At 44.8% G+C, this 15,491-nt stretch overlaps 1 protein-coding gene across 1 annotated transcript; it reads right to left on the reverse strand.

Annotated features, from left to right (window-relative positions):
- Window positions 1–5,473: 5,473 nt before the first annotated feature.
- On the reverse strand, window positions 5,474–15,491 carry nopchap1 (NOP protein chaperone 1). The gene is made up of 4 exons (XM_059987852.1): window positions 15,342–15,491; window positions 14,947–15,030; window positions 12,227–12,363; window positions 5,474–8,739 (listed from the first exon to the last, which is right to left on the reverse strand). Exons 1-4 carry the CDS (start codon window positions 15,412–15,414, stop codon window positions 8,560–8,562), a joined length of 474 nt encoding a protein of 157 aa, XP_059843835.1. The 5' UTR covers window positions 15,415–15,491; the 3' UTR covers window positions 5,474–8,559.

Genomic DNA, 15,491 nt, shown 5'->3' on the forward strand with positions numbered 1-15,491 from the left:
TAGTGTATATGGATTTCAGCAAAGCATTTGATTAGGTACCCCATGCAAGGCTTATTGAGAAAGTAAGGAGGCATAGAATCCAAGGAGACCTTGATTTGTGGATCCAGAATTGGCTTGCCCACAGAAGGCAAAGAGTGGTTGTAGACGGGTTATATTCTGCATGGAGGTTGGTCACCAGTGGTGTGCCTCCAGGATCTGTTTGGGACCCCTACTCTTTGTGATTTTTATAAGTGACCTGGATGAGGAAATGAAGGGATGGGTTAGCAAATTTGCTGATGACACGAAGGTTGGGGGTGTTGTGGATAGTGTGGAGGGCTGTCAGAGGTTGATAGCAGAACTGGGCTGAGATGTGGCAGATGGAGTTCAACCCAGATAAGTGAGAGGTGGTTCATTTTGGTGGGTCAAATATGATGGCAGAATATAGTATTAATGGTAAGACTCTTGGCAGTGTGAAGAATCAGAGGGATCTTGGGGTTGGAATCCGTAGGACACTCAAAGCTGCTGCACAGTTGACTCTGGTTAAAAAGGCATATGGTGCATTGGCCTTCATCAATCGTGAGATTGAATTTAAGAGCCAAGAGCTAATGATTCAGCTATATAGGACCCTGGTCAGACCCCACTTGGAATACTATGCTCAGTTCTGGTCATCTCACTACAGGAAGGATGTGGAAACTATAGAAATGCAGAGGAGATTTACAAGGATTTTTGGGGAGCATGCCTTATGAGAATAGGTTGAGTGATCTCAGCCTTTTCTCCACAGAGCAGTGGAGGATGAGAGGTGACCTGATAAAGGTGTATAAGATGATGAGAGGCATTGATCTTGTAGATAGAGGCTTTTTCCCAGGGCTGAAATTGCTAACATGAGAGGGCACAGTTCTAAAGTGCTTGGAAGTAGATATAGAGGAGATATCAGCGGTAAGTTTTTTTACGCAGAGAGTGGTGAGTTCCTGGAATGGGCTGCCGGCAATGGTGGTGGAGGCCGATACAATTGGGTCTTTTAAGAGACTCCTGGGTAGGTATATGGAGCTTAGAAAAATGGAGGATTATGTGTAGCCCTAGGTAATTTCTAAAGTACATGTTCGGCACAGTGTTGTCGGCCGAAGGGTCCATCTTGTGCTCTAGGTTTTCTATGTTTCTAAAGTTGATTGGAAGGGGACATCTGCAAGGTTGACAGAACAGTGATGACTGGAGTTTCTGGGAGCAATTCAGAAGGCGTCATCAAGGTATATCCCAAAGATAACATATTCTTAAGGGAGATGAAGCCAATTAATATATTCTTAAAGGAGATGACAAGGGAAGTCAAAGATAACATAAAAGCTAAAGTGAGGGCATATAGGAAAAAATGGTGGGAACTAGAAGATTATGAAACTTTTAAAAACGAACTGAAGGCAACTAAAAAAGCCATGAAGAGAGACAAGGTGAAATATGAAGCTAGCCAGTGATGTAAGAGGATACCAAAAGATTTTTCAGATATATAGAGTAAGAAAGAGAGGCAAGAGTGGATACTGGACTGCTGGAAAATGATACTGGAGTGAAGAATGGGGACAAAGATATGTTGAATGATCTTTGAATTTTGCGTCAGTCTTCACCGTGGAAGACACTAACAGTATGCCAGAAATACAGGTGTCAGAGAGCAGAAGCTAGTGTAGTTGCTATTACTAAGAAGGTGTTTGGGAAGCTGAAAGGTCTGAAGATAGATAAATCACCTGGACCAGATGGACTACACCACAGGGTTCTGAAAGGTAGCTGAAGAGATCATGGAAATATTTGTTTCAAAAATCTCTAGCTCTAGAGGACTAGAAATTTGTAAATACTGCTCCACTCTTTGAAGGGAAGGAGGCAGAAAAAAAGAACATTATAGGCCAGTTAGCCTGACTTCAATGGTTGGGAAGATGTTAAGATCCATTATTAAGGATAAGATTTCAGGGTAATTGAGAGGCACATGATAACATTGGCCAAAGTCAGCATGGTTTCCTTAACAGGAAATCTTACCCTATGTATCTGTTGGAATTCTTTCAGGGAATAACAAGCAGGCTAGATAAAGGAGTCACTGGACATCAGTTACTTGGATTTTCAAAAGGCTACTTAACACGAGCCTGTGGTATTACAGGAAAGATAGCAGAATGGACAGAAGCAACACACACAAAATGCTGGTGGAACGCAGCAGGCCAGGCAGCATCTATAGGGAGAAGTGCTGTAGATGTTTTGGGCCGAGACCCTTTGTCAGGACTAACTGAAAGGAAAGACAGTAAGACCTTTGAAAGTAGGAAGGGGAAGGGAAAATGCAAAATGATAGAAGACTATCAAACGTTGAAAGGGCTAAATACCATGGATTAGAGAGGATGTTCCCTGTAGTGTGGGAGTCCAGGACCAGAGGTCACATCCTAAGATTAGAGGGATGTCAATTAGAACAGAGATGAGGAATTTTTTTAACCAGAGAATCTGTGAAATTCATTGCTACAGACAGCTGTGGAGCCCAAGCCATTTAAATATATATTTAAAGCAGTGGTTGATGGGTTCTTGATCAGTTGGGGTGCCAAAGGTTACAGGGAGATGGTAGGGGAATGGGGTTGAGAGGGAAAATAAATTAGCCATGATGTAATGGAAAAACAGACTTGATGGGCCAAATGGCCTAATTCTGCTCTTGTGTCTTCCTGGGGTTAGGAACTTATTTGTATTTTATTTAGCGTTACAGCACAATTACAGGCCCTTGTGGGCTAACACACACATGTAGCCCAGTTACACCCGAGACCAATTAGCCTGCTAACCCATTTGTCTGTTGGAATGTGGGAGGAAATTGAAGCATCCAGAGGAATACTTTATGGACCAGTATGTTGAGAACTGGGTGCAATGGACTTGTTAATAGAAAAAATGAAAATGTGAGTAAACTGTAGTGTGGCTTGCATTTGTTCACTAGAAGAGTTCAGTGCAGAAGCAGAAGAAATCCATAAAAAGAACGCAATGTGAATAAATGTTAGAGAAGGAAAAGCCAAAGAACAGGCAAAAGATAACTGTGTGTGTGTAAATAATAGTCCAAGCTCAGCATTACGCTAAGCTCTTCCTCTGTCTCCGAGCCCATTTCTTTGGCAAGGACTCTCCCTGCACAGATGACCTCTTCTCCCATCTTCAACCCTCCTCCTCTTCCTGGACACCCTGGTCTTTTGCCTGCTTTGAACCTTTTCATTGCCAAACTGTCGATGGGGCATCAACCATTTCAACTTTGGAGACACTCCTCTCTCCAATTCCAACCTCACTCCTGCACACTCTGCTCTCCACTCCCTGCACACTCTGCTCTCCACTCCCTGCACACTAATCCCAGCCTCACCATCAAACTCACAAATAAAGCTTGGTGCTGTAGTAGTCTGGTGTACTGACCTTTACCTTGCCGAGGCCGAGTACCAACTCCCAGACCCCTCCTCTTACTTGCCCCTCGAACAGGACCCTACTAAGGAGCACCAGCCCACTGTCTCCAGCACCGCCACCAACCTCAGTTCCTGCACCCCGCACCTTCTATTTCTACCTCCTACCCAAGATCCACAAATCTGCCTGTCCAGTTAAACCTTTTGTTTCAGCTTGTTGCTGCCTCACTGAACTCATATTGGCACACCTCAACTGTTTTATCTACCCCTCCCCAGTTCAATCCCTTCCCACCTACATCCATGATATCTCACACGCTCTTAATCTTTTTAAGGATTTCAGGTTCCCTGGCCCCCATCTTATTTCTACTATGGATGTCCAGTCCCTATATAACTGCATCGCCCCACTAGGAATGCCTCAGAGCTCTCAGTTTCTTTCTGGACACCAGACCCAACCAGTTCTCCTCCACCATCACTCTCCTCTGCCTAGTGGAACTTGTCCTCACTCTTAATAATTTCCCCTTTGGCTCCCCCCACTTCCTTCAAACAAAAGGTGTGGCCATGGGCATTTGCATGGTTCACAGCTATGCCTGCCTGTTTGTCAGCTACGTGGAACAGTCCCACACTTCTACATCAATGACTGCATTGGTGCTGCTTCCTGCACCCACGCGGAACTCATTGACTTCATCAACTTTGCCTCCAATTTCCACCCTGCCCTCAAATTTATCTGGTCCGTTTCCAACACCACCCTCCTCTTTCTCAGTCTCACTATGTCTCTGGAGACAGCTTATCTACAGATGTCTATTGCAAACCCACAGACTCTCAAAGCTACCTGGACTATATCTTCTCCCACTCTGTTACTTGTAAAAATTCACCCCCTTCCCACTATCCCCACATCTGCTCCCAGGATGAGGCTTTTTTTTATTACAGAACAAAGGCAATGTCCTCCTTTTTCATAGAAAGGGGCTTCCTTTACTCCACCATTAATGCTGTCTTCAACTGCATCTCTTCCATTTCATGCACATCTGGTCTCATCCCAAAACTTCCACCACCTCCAATGGGATCCCACCACCAAGCACATCTTTATGCTTTCCACAGATCGCTCCCTAGGCCAATCGCCCCTCCCCATTGATCTCCCTCCTGATACTTATCCTTGCAAGCAGAATGAGTGCTACACCACCTCCCTCACTACCATTCAGGGCTCCAAATAGTCCTTCCAGGTGAAGCGACACTTCACCTGTGAGTCTGTTGGGACCCAACATAGATTGGAAAATCATTTTGCCGAGCATCTGCGCTCCATCCACCAGAAGAAGTGGGATCACCCAGTAGCCACCCATTTTAATTCCACTTCCCATTCCAACAGGTCTATCCATGGCCTCCACCACTGTCGCAATGAGGCCACACTCAGGCTGAGCAACACTTTGTATTCCATCTGGGTAGCCTCCAACCTGATGGCAAGAACATCGATTTCTCGAACTTCCTGCAATGTACCCCCCCCCCAACCCTCCTTCACCGTTCCCCATCCCCTTTTCCTTCTCTCTCCTTATATCTTTGTCTGCCCATTGCCTCCCTCTGGTGCGCCTTCACCCTTTTCTTTCTTCCATGGTCTTCTGTTGTCTCCTATCAGAATCTCCCTTCTCCAGCTCTGTATCTCTTTCACCAGCTCTTTACTTCACCCCTACCCCCTCCCAGTTTCACCTATCACCTTATGTTTCTCTCTCCCTTCTCCCACCTTTTAAATCTACTCATCTTTTTTTCTCCAGTCCTGGTGAAGAGTCTCAGCCCAAAGTGTCAACTGTACTAATTTCCATAAATGTTGCCTGGCCTGCCGAGTTCCTCCAGCATTTTGTGTGCATTGCTTGGATTTCCAGCATCTGCAGATTTTTTCGTTAGTTTGTGTAACCCTCTCACCAGGGCTCTTATACAGTCTTGGCTTGTTAGCAACCTCTGCTAACAACCACAGGACTCAGCCACCTTCTGTAAACAATAGGGTCTAGGATCTAGGGTCGGTGTGATTTGGGCTTCAACCAAACAGGAACCTCAATTTGAGCAAAAGCTGCGTAAATACTGCCCATATAGTTATTAGTAGCTTAGGAATGACAGATCAAACACCAGCATAATATAAAGAAAGTATATTTACTAAATGTTCAACTTTAACAAACTGTTGCAGAAAAAGGGTCCATTACAGTGAAACCACTCCAATGTGCACAGGATATTGGAGCTCATACTGGAGTAGTCTGGGTTTGGTGTTTCTCTTATTCACATACAGGACTCACCTGCCACATTCCGAACTTCCCCCGGAGTCCATCTCAAACTGCTCTCTCTCAGGAATACTGACCTTTCATCTGCACAAAACACTTCTTACAACAGGGACTCTCCTTCCAATGGCATTTTCCCTTCTGTCCTGCTCTGCCCATCCCTCCAAAACACCCCAAACCAGACTACTGTCCTTCCAAAAGCTCTTCCCCACAGCTCTCTAGCACATTCTCTCACACACTCTAATTGGCTGAACTCCAAAACACAAAAGCACGCTAAAAATCCTTACATAATAACGTCATCACATCAGACCAGCCTCGCAAAGAGAAAGTCCTAACTCAATTTTGGTGGTTGTGAATTATGTACAATCATGACACACTCCCACCCCCACAACCTTCTCCACTCCAGGGAGAACAGACCCAGTACCTCTCAATTACATTACTCTACAAACTAACTAAATGACTATAACCTGCCTTCCCCCAGGCACAGTTACAACTAAGCCCACATGAAGTGGTGCCTCCCAATTACTCAAAGAGAATGACATCAGTCTGCAAACACCAGAGGGCATATGTACAAAATTAAGGGAGGGAAATTTAGAGGAGGCATCAGGGGTAAGTTTTTTACACAGAGGGTTGTAAGGTTGTGGAGGCTAAAACATCAGGGGTATTTAAGAGCCTCTTGGACAGGCACATGGATGAAAGAAAAATGGAGGGTTATGGGGTAGTGTGGGTTTAGTACTTTTTTTTATTAAGGATTATATGGGTTGGCACAACATGGATGGTTGAAGGGCCTGTACTGTGCTGTAGTGTTCCATGGTTCTATGGGTCATAGCTCCCAGTAGCACTACAAGAGACAAAAGGCAGAGGGGTGGTTCAGGAATCCGATGGTTGTAGGTTAATAACCTAAAGCTTCTGTCTGACGAAAAGATTTCATGGCCTGGATGGCAGAGGTCCTTGATGATGGTCCTTCTTGTGACAACGCTCCTTGTAAAGGTGCTCAGTAATGGTCCATCACTTCTGTAGACTTTTCTGGTACTGAACAGTGGTCTTTCAATATTGAAAGGCCTGTTCTGTGCCATACTTTCTTATTACTCTATTTTGAATAGGTACAGTACATAGATGGCAGGGGTATGGATGTCAATGGAAGTAGGCTGTGTAAATAGTTCAGCACGGTCTAGATGGGCCAAAGGGCTTTTCTATGCTGTACTTTTCTATTACTCTATGACTAGGCCATATAATTTTTTAGTTCTATTATATTTAAAAATACCAGTGACCAAGGTTTGGCAAATCATTACTGGATTAACTTCTGGTTGTTAAGTTTCACTGTAAATTTAGTTTTAACATTACCTACTGTATGTGATCCACTTGAGACAAGTATTATTTTTGTTTTGAACACAGACTATACGTCTGATTTTTAGTTCTTTGCCTCATGCCAGCAAACATGGAAATTGTGCAGTGGACACGGTAGGGATAAAAGACAGGGATGCCTGTGAGGGGGATATTTGGTTTATGGAAAGCCTGGCCAATGGGAATGATTAAACAACCAAAGGCAACAAATGAACTTCCTCCACTGTTACTATGTGCGATTCCCTCGTGCACAAGTCAATAAAGTGTGATTGTGGAATGAGTACTGGTTTGCAGAGACCATATTATAGGTGATGACATATTCACTCTCCAAAGCTTTTATCCCATGCCCTCTGGTTTTAGACACTTCTGCCAAGGGGCAAACCTCTTTACTATCTACATTCTCATAATTTTACACATCTTAATCATGACACACTTCCACCCCCGCAACTTTCTCCACTCCAGGGAGAACAGACCCAGTATCTCCAGCCTCTCCTTATATTTGAAATGGCCTATCCCAGTGAATCTCCCCTATTCCCTCTCTGAATGCTATCATCCTGCTCAGTTTAAAAGCTGTTGATACGTTTAAGTCTGTATCAAAACAAGTAGCTGCACCAAAAGTAATTCCTGGGCAGCGCCTTTGTTCCTTCAATTAGATTAACACCCATTCAGCATGGCCCCTGCTGTCTGCCACTGACTCAATGTCCCCTTCCAGTCCTGTGCTTGTGTTCCCTTATGTGACAGCTTTCCCAAAGCTCCTCCAGGTCACAATTCACCCCGCCGTGTATTAATGTTTCTAAAAGTCTTGACCACTGGAGTTAACTAACTGGCCTGGTGTAGAATTTATCCTATCCAAGTTAAGCCACCATCGTGCTAATATTCTTTTATGTATCTTGCATCTCAATCATCTCATTTATCACTGTTACTTCAGATGCATCCTTGATCTAGGTGAAGTTAATAAAAGTATTGATCTGGTTTTCGAGCAGTGCTGCAGTAGACAGGGTGCAAGTTCCCAGTTTTGTCCTTCAAGGCCTCTCTCCTCCACACACACCTACTCACTTGTCAGCTTTTATTTTTATTAGTCCGTTTGATCATGGCTCTCCCCATCATGGATCTGTGCTGGAAGGAGTTCTCCAGGGAGCCAGGTTTTTCCCAATATTCATCTCGACCCTGGGCTACAAAGGGTGTGTGTTGGGATTGATGAGCAAAGGCCAAAAGTGCACCAAGGAATGTATGTCCAATGAGGGACCCTGGGATTGCATTTCCTCAACACTGGAATCCAAGGCACTTTTATCACAGAACAGTACAGCACCCAAACAGGTACTTTGGCCCACCGCGCATATGCCAACCATGATGCCATTCTCATCTGCTTGCAAATGATCCATCCACTTTTATTATCTGTTTGTATGTTTGTCAACATATAAATCCACATGGTCATCAGGTAGATTGTTGATCTATCCGCAGGGTAGCAGTGATGCAGAGTCCCACCATTTGGTTGCCTCTATCAAGGTTGAATAATCTTACCCATGTCGACAATTCCATCGACTGTGTCCCCACCCCCTTTGTGCAAGGGGGAATTAATACCTATCTGTGAGGCAGGATTCTCAGTCACTCTTAGTCTCATCAACCGACACAACCTCAATCTGGCCTTTCCGCTGCTGATGGGTTGTAGGGAACTTGAGATTTGCTTCTGTCACTTCCCCAAGGGGCTCAGTGTCCGACTCAGGATCCTCAGACATCAACTCTGCTCCACTATCACCATCCACTTCAAAGAGAGAGATGTTCTGGAAGGGCAGTGGGAAAAGGAATTAATACAGCAATAATGTACTACTCAGCAGATACAGAGAGCAGGAGCTGGGGAGATGAAGGGAGGGAGGGAGGTCAGTAGCAATTATTCATCAGGGCCCAAAGAAGTCCTGTCAGAATAACATGGAGACAAAGCTCAGCAAAGTTTAGGAAAGGAAGAGGGAGTAAACAACAGTTTGGGAAGAGCTGGGGGGGGGGGGGGTGGAGATAAGAGGGTTAAGGCATGGTTCAATATGCCTGTAGCCAGTAGTCATGGAACACTACTGCACAGAAGCAGGCCCTTCATGCCAAAATACCACTCTGCCTAGCCCCATAGATGCATTCGGACTGTAGCCCTCCATACCCTTCCCATCCATGTACCTATCCAAATTTCTCTTAATTGTTGAAATCAAACATGCATCCACAACTTTTGAGGGCAGCTTGTTCCATTCTCTGGGTGAGGAAATTCCCCCTCTTGTTCAATTAAGCATTCTACCTTTCACCCTTACCCTATGCCCTCTACTAGTTTTACCCAACCTCAGTGAAAAAACTTGCATGTATTTACTTTACCTGTGTGTCTCATTATTCTGTATACTTCAATCAAATCTCCCCTTATTATCCAGGGAATAACCTTTTCCTTTATGTCAGGTCCTCAAGTCCTGGCAACATTCTCATAAATTTTCTTTCAACCTTGTTTGCATCTTTCCTGTAGGTAGGTGACCAAAACTGCACACAATACTCCAAATTAGATCTCACCAACATCTTGTACAACTTCAACATAACATTCCAACTTTTTTACTCAGTACTTTGATTTATGAAGCCAAAAGCTCTCTGTATGACATTATCTACCTGTGGTGCCTTTTACAAGGAATTACAGATCTGTATTGCCAGATCCCTCTTCTACATCACTCCCAGTGTACTATTGTTCAATGTGTCAAATCTATCCTGGTTGGTCCTCTCCAAGTATAACACCTCACACTTGTTTGCATTAAATTCCATCTGCCATTTTTCCAGCTGGTTCAGATCCTGTGCGAGCATTGACAGCCAATAGTCACAGAACTCTGAAAACAGAGAGGCAACGATCTACAACCACTCTCTGCCTTCTGCTGCAAAGCCAGTGTCTAATCCATTTTCCTACTTCATCCTGAATGACAAGTGACTGAACTTGACCAACGTCCCATGTTGAAGCGCATCAAAGTCCATCACTTTCTTTTATTAACTTTGTTAACCTCCTTGTAAAACTTGCACGCCCTTACACATACAAAGCCATTTTAACTACCCCCTTAATCAGTCCCTGTCCTATCTAAATACTTGTATATCCAGTCCCTTAAAGTACCTTGCAATAACTTGCCCACTACTGATGTCGCTTATAATTCCCCAGCTTATTTTTAAAGACTTCTTTTAAACAACAGAACAACATCAGCTACCCTCCAGTCCTTTGGCACTTGGCTAAGGATGTTATCTTTGTCAGGGCGCTTCCAATTTCTGCACTGCCTCCCAGAAGTTCCACAGGAACATCTTATCAGGCCCTGGGGATTTATCCACCCTAATTTTCCTCAAGACAGCAAACACCTCCGACTCTGTAATCCATATACGGCCCACAGCCTCACTTCCATAGACTCCATTTCTGTCTCCCAAGTAAATACAGATGCAAAAAATCCATTTAGGATCTCCCCCATCTCTTTCAGCTCAGGCATAGATCTTCAAGACCACAAATTTTGTCCCTTGCTATCCTTTTGCACTTAATAACCTGTAGAAGCCCTTGGGATTCTTTTTCCCCTTGCTTGCTAGAGCAACCTCATGCCATCTTTTAGCTCTCCTGATTTCCTTAAGTGCTCTCTTGCATTTCTTATACAAGTACCTCATTTAATCTTTGTTGCCCATACCTGCTATGCACCTCCTTCTTCTTAACCAGGGCCTAAACATCATAAAAACCAGGGTTCCCCAACTTTTAGTCTTGCCTTTCATTCTGACAGGAACACACAAATTCTGTACTCTCAAAAACTCTGTACTTTCACTTTTGAAGGCCCCCCACTAACCAAGTACACCTTTGCTAAAAAGCAACCTGACCCAATCTACCCTTCCCAGAACCTTTCTGATACCATCAAAATAGGCATTTCTCCAATTTAGAATCTCAACCCGAGGACCAGACATCCTTTGCCATTACGATCGCTAGATCCAAAGTGTTCCCCTGCACCCACTATTGTCACTTGCCCTGTCTCATTCCCGTATCACACTCTCTCCAGCTAGGACGTCTACATGTTGATTAAGTTTCCTGAACACATTTGATTAACTCTATCCCATGCAGCCCTTTTACAATATAGCAGTCCCAGTCAAAATCACCTACGATCATAACTTTTTTACAACAGTCTGTGATCTATCATTTTGCATTGGATGACTGTTAGGTGGTCTTTAATACAGTCCCATAAACGTCATCTTTCTCTTATTGCTAAGTTCCATCCAGATAGCCTCAGTAGACAGGTGTTATGGGTGCACACACTAAACACCTTGATACACCACAATACACACTCTGCACCAACAGCACTGCCGGGATGCCACACTAGCGATTTACAGCTTGGTTATTGGAGTTCAGAGTTCAATTTCAACATCATCTGTATGGAGACTGCCATTCCTCTCTGGGGCTTTCTCTGGGTCTCAGTCCTGTGACGTAGCGGTTAATAACGTAAATTATCCCATAAATTGGGGATTTCTGGGCGATGCGGCTTGAAGGGCCAGAGAGGCCTATTTGGTGCAGTATCTGAATAGACACTGGACCTCTCATCTTTCTCTGCTCTGGCAAATGAACAGTTGGGATGTTATGGTGAGGTTGTATAAAGCACTGGTGAGGCCAAATTTTTCTGGTCACCTAACTATAGGAAGGATATCAGTAAGATTTCTAGTGTGCAGAGAAGACTTACTAGGATGTTGCTGAGTCTTCAGAAGTTGAGTTACAGGGAAAAACTGAACAGGTTAGGACTTTATTCCTTGAAGCGTAGAAGAATGAGGGGGAATTTGATAGAGGTTTACAAAATTATGAGGGCTATAGACAGAGTAGTAAATGCGAGTAGACTCTTTCCACTTAGATTAGGTGAAATACGAGAGACGTGGCTTTAGGGTGAAAGGGGAAAGGTTTAGGGGGAACTTCACTCAGAGTGGTGGGAGTGTGGAACGAGCTGCCATCTGACGTGGTAAATGTGGGCTCACTCTTAAGTTTTAAGAATAAATTGGATAGATACATGGATGGGAGAGGTCTGGAGGGTTATGGACTGGGTGAAGGTCAATGGGACCAGTGGAATAAAGTTTCGGCACAGACTAGAAAGGCTGAATGCCTTGTTTTCTGCGCTGTAGTGTTCAATGGTTCTATCGTTGCCATGCTCAGGCCAGGATCCAAAATGCAGGGTATAGGATCCAGCTATTTCAGCTTGATGTAGTATTATTAGCAAATCACAGGCTCGGTCCCCTTACCCCACACAGCCCCTCACTTACCATTTCAATAACCTTGTCAGGGCAGTCATCCACGTTCTCAATATCAAAATGGCTCTGACCAGTTGTCTCCATCTGCCTCCTCAGCTCCAGGTTTGCATGTGCCATCTGTGGCAAGAAAGCCTGCAGTCTGTCCAGTACTGGGGGCAAAGCAACACAACCACACTGAAGACCCGGTCAGACACATCAGTACATACAGCTAGATGTCTCCAGTACAGCCAACGCCCCTGGTACACAGTCAATGACAAAACCTGTGATTATATTATTACATGATGTATCTTGCTCAGTTACTTCCCAATTGTGCTTCTAATGCTTTGAGCTCAATGCGTGAACCAGACCCCGACAAAGTGAATAGATGTCGTTTGCAGCTGCTCACCTCACTAAGCTAACAAATTCCTGTGGGGAAATGCACTGTTAACCCACAGGGTGCAGGTCCATTTCTACACCTTCACCCAACACTAAATCTCTACACCACTACAGGAAACACCCAACTTCTCAACTCCGTCACCAATTCCCATGATTCATTCCAATAAGAACACTGTGGCTCCTACTTCTATGTAAGGCATTTCAATATTCCAGTGACATCCCCAACCAAGTCATCGCTCTACAGAAGCCTACAGTCCCACACTATCAGGTTCAACAGCTACTTTCCTTCAACCATTCCGTTCTTGAACCAACCAGCAAAACTCTAATCACAGCCAGAAGGGGCCACGAGAAAGCCTTGGCGGGCAGAATTAAGGAAACCCCCAAGGCATTCTACAAATATGTGAAGAGCAAGAGGATAAGACGTGAAAGAATAGTAAATATCAAGTATGACAATGGGAAAGTGTGTATGGAACCTGAGGAAATAGCAGACGTACTTAATGAATACTTTATCTCAGTTTTCACTATGAAAAAGGATCTTAGTGATTGTAGTGATGACTTGCAGCAGACTGAAAAGTTTGAGCTTGTAGATATTAAGAAAGACGATGTGCTGGAGCTTTTGGAAAGCATCAAGTTGGTTAAGTTGCCAGGACCAGACAAAATGTACCCCAGGCTACTGTGGGAGGTGAGGGAGGAGATTGCTGAGTCTCTGGTGATGATCTTTGCAACATCAAAGGGGACAGGGGAGGTTCCGGAAGATTGGAGGGTTGAGGATGTTGCTCCTTTATTCCAGAAAGGGAGTAGAGATAGCCCAGGAAATTATAGACCAGTGAGTCTTACCTCAGTGGTTGAGGAGTTGATGGAGAAGATCCTGAGAGGCAGGATTTATGAACATTTGGAGAGGTATAATACGATTAGGAGTAGTCAGTATGGCTTTGTCAAGGGCAGGTCGTACCTTAAGAGCCTGATTGAATTTTTTGAGGATGTGATTAAAAACATTGATGAAGACAGAGCCATAGATGTAGTGTATATGGATTTCAGCAAGGCATTTGATAAGGTACCCCATGCAAGGCTTATTGAGAAAGTAAGGAGGCATGGGATCCAAGGGGACATTGCTTTGTGGATCCAGAACTGGCTTGCCCACAGAAGGCAAAGAGTGGTTGTAGACGGGTCATATTCTAAATGGAGGTTGGTCACCTCAGGGATCTGTTTTGGGACCCTTACTCTTCTTGATTTTTATAAATGACTTGGATGAGGAAGTGGAGGGTTGGGTTAGTAAGTTTGCTGATGATGCAAAGGTTGGAGGTGCTGTGGAAAGTATGGAGGGCTGTCAGAGGTTACAGCAGGACATTGATAGGATGCAAACCTGGGCTGAGAAGTGGCAGATGGAGTTCAACCCAGATAAGTGCAAAGTGGTTCATTTTGGTAGGTCAAATATGATGGCAGAATACAGTATTAATGTTAAGACTCTTGGCAGTGTGGAGGATCAGAGGGATCTTGGGGTCCGAGTCCACAGGACGCTCAAAGCAGCTGCGCAGGTTGACTCTGTGGTTAAGAAGGTGTATTGGCCTTCATAAATCTTAGAATTGAATTTCGGAGCCAAGAGGTAATATTGCAGCTATATAGGACCCTGGTCAGACCCCACTTGGAGTACTGTGTCACCTCACTACAGGAAGGATGTGGAAACCATAAAAGGGTGCAGAGATTTATAAGAATGCTGCCTGAATTGGGGAGCATGCCTTAATGAGAATAGATTGAGTGAACTCGGCCTTTTCTCCTTGGAGTGGAGGAGGATGAGAGATGACCTGATAGAGTTGTACAGGATGATGAGAGGCATTGATTGTGTGGATAGTCAGAGGCTTTTTCCCAGGGCTGAAATGGTTGCCACAAGAGGACACAGGTTTAAGCTGCTGGGGAGTAGGCACAGAGGAGATGTCAGTTTCTTACTCAGGGAGTAGTGAGTACGTGGAATGGGCTGCCAGCAACGGTGGTGGAGGCAGATATGATAGGGTCTTTTAAGAGGCTTTATAGAGGGCTATAGGGAAGCCCAGTAATTTCTGAGGTAGGGACATGTTTGGCACAACTTTGTGGGCCTGTATTGTGCTGTAGGTTTTCTAAGTTACTACAACACCAGGATCTCTTAGATTACTTTGCACTAAATAGATTGAAGATTTTTTTGTTCTAATATAGTGTGTTCTTTCATGTTTATATTTTTGTGAATGCTACTTATCGGATGCTATCTGTCCGTGATGCCGCTACAAGTTTTTCATTGCACCTCCGTTAGTGCATAAGCCAATAAACTTAACTTTACACTTCGGACGGGACAGCGGAGTTCGGGAGCCTGTCCAGCTCGGACTCACCTCCACTTCTGGGAACCCTCTTTATCTTGGGACGGGCAGCAATCCTAGACTGATCGGTGCTGATCAGAAACTTCCGTTCGATTCCTGTGGGCAGATCACATCCATTATTACACTAAAGTGTGCCAGCGAGCAATGGGGAATGAAATCACAAACAAGAGGAACCCAGGCAATACACAAAATGCCGGAGGAGCTCAGCAGGGCCGGCAGCGTCTATGGACAGTCGACGACTCGAAACCTTTCGGCATCTTTCTTTCCAGATGCTGCCCGGCCTGCTGAGTTGCTTCAGCATTGTGTGTGTTGAATGAAAGCAGGCCCTGAGGAGGGGACTCCGGCCTTGCCGGATTGAGGATACCGGCCCTCTCTCCCTCCCCTCCGGACCAACCCCATCTCCTCACCCTCCGGACCGCTAACCGCCAGCAGCTCCGACGAGCAAGGAGTCTCCTGCTTCCCACTCCTACCATCCGCCATCTTTACCCCACGTGACCCCACAACACTCCACCATCTCCACTTCCCGCTATCTTCCGCCCACGTGACCCCGCAGCGCC

Source organism: Hypanus sabinus, chromosome 13 (genome assembly GCF_030144855.1).
Source record: "Hypanus sabinus isolate sHypSab1 chromosome 13, sHypSab1.hap1, whole genome shotgun sequence".
Lineage (NCBI taxonomy): Eukaryota > Metazoa > Chordata > Chondrichthyes > Myliobatiformes > Dasyatidae > Hypanus > Hypanus sabinus.

Bases quoted from the DNA above. Each gene is read 5' to 3' on its own strand.
- nopchap1 (XM_059987852.1), bottom strand. From the start codon at position 15,414: ATGGCGGATGGTAGGAGTGGGAAGCAGGAGACTCCTTGCTCGTCGGAG. The intron at 12,364-14,946 runs GTGAGTCCGAGC...CTTTGCCCCCAG, and splicing joins GAGGGTTCCCAGAAGTGGAG to TACTGGACAGACTGCAGGCT. The intron at 8,740-12,226 runs GTAAGTGAGGGG...CTGCCCTTCCAG, and splicing joins CTGACAAGGTTATTGAAATG to AACATCTCTCTCTTTGAAGT.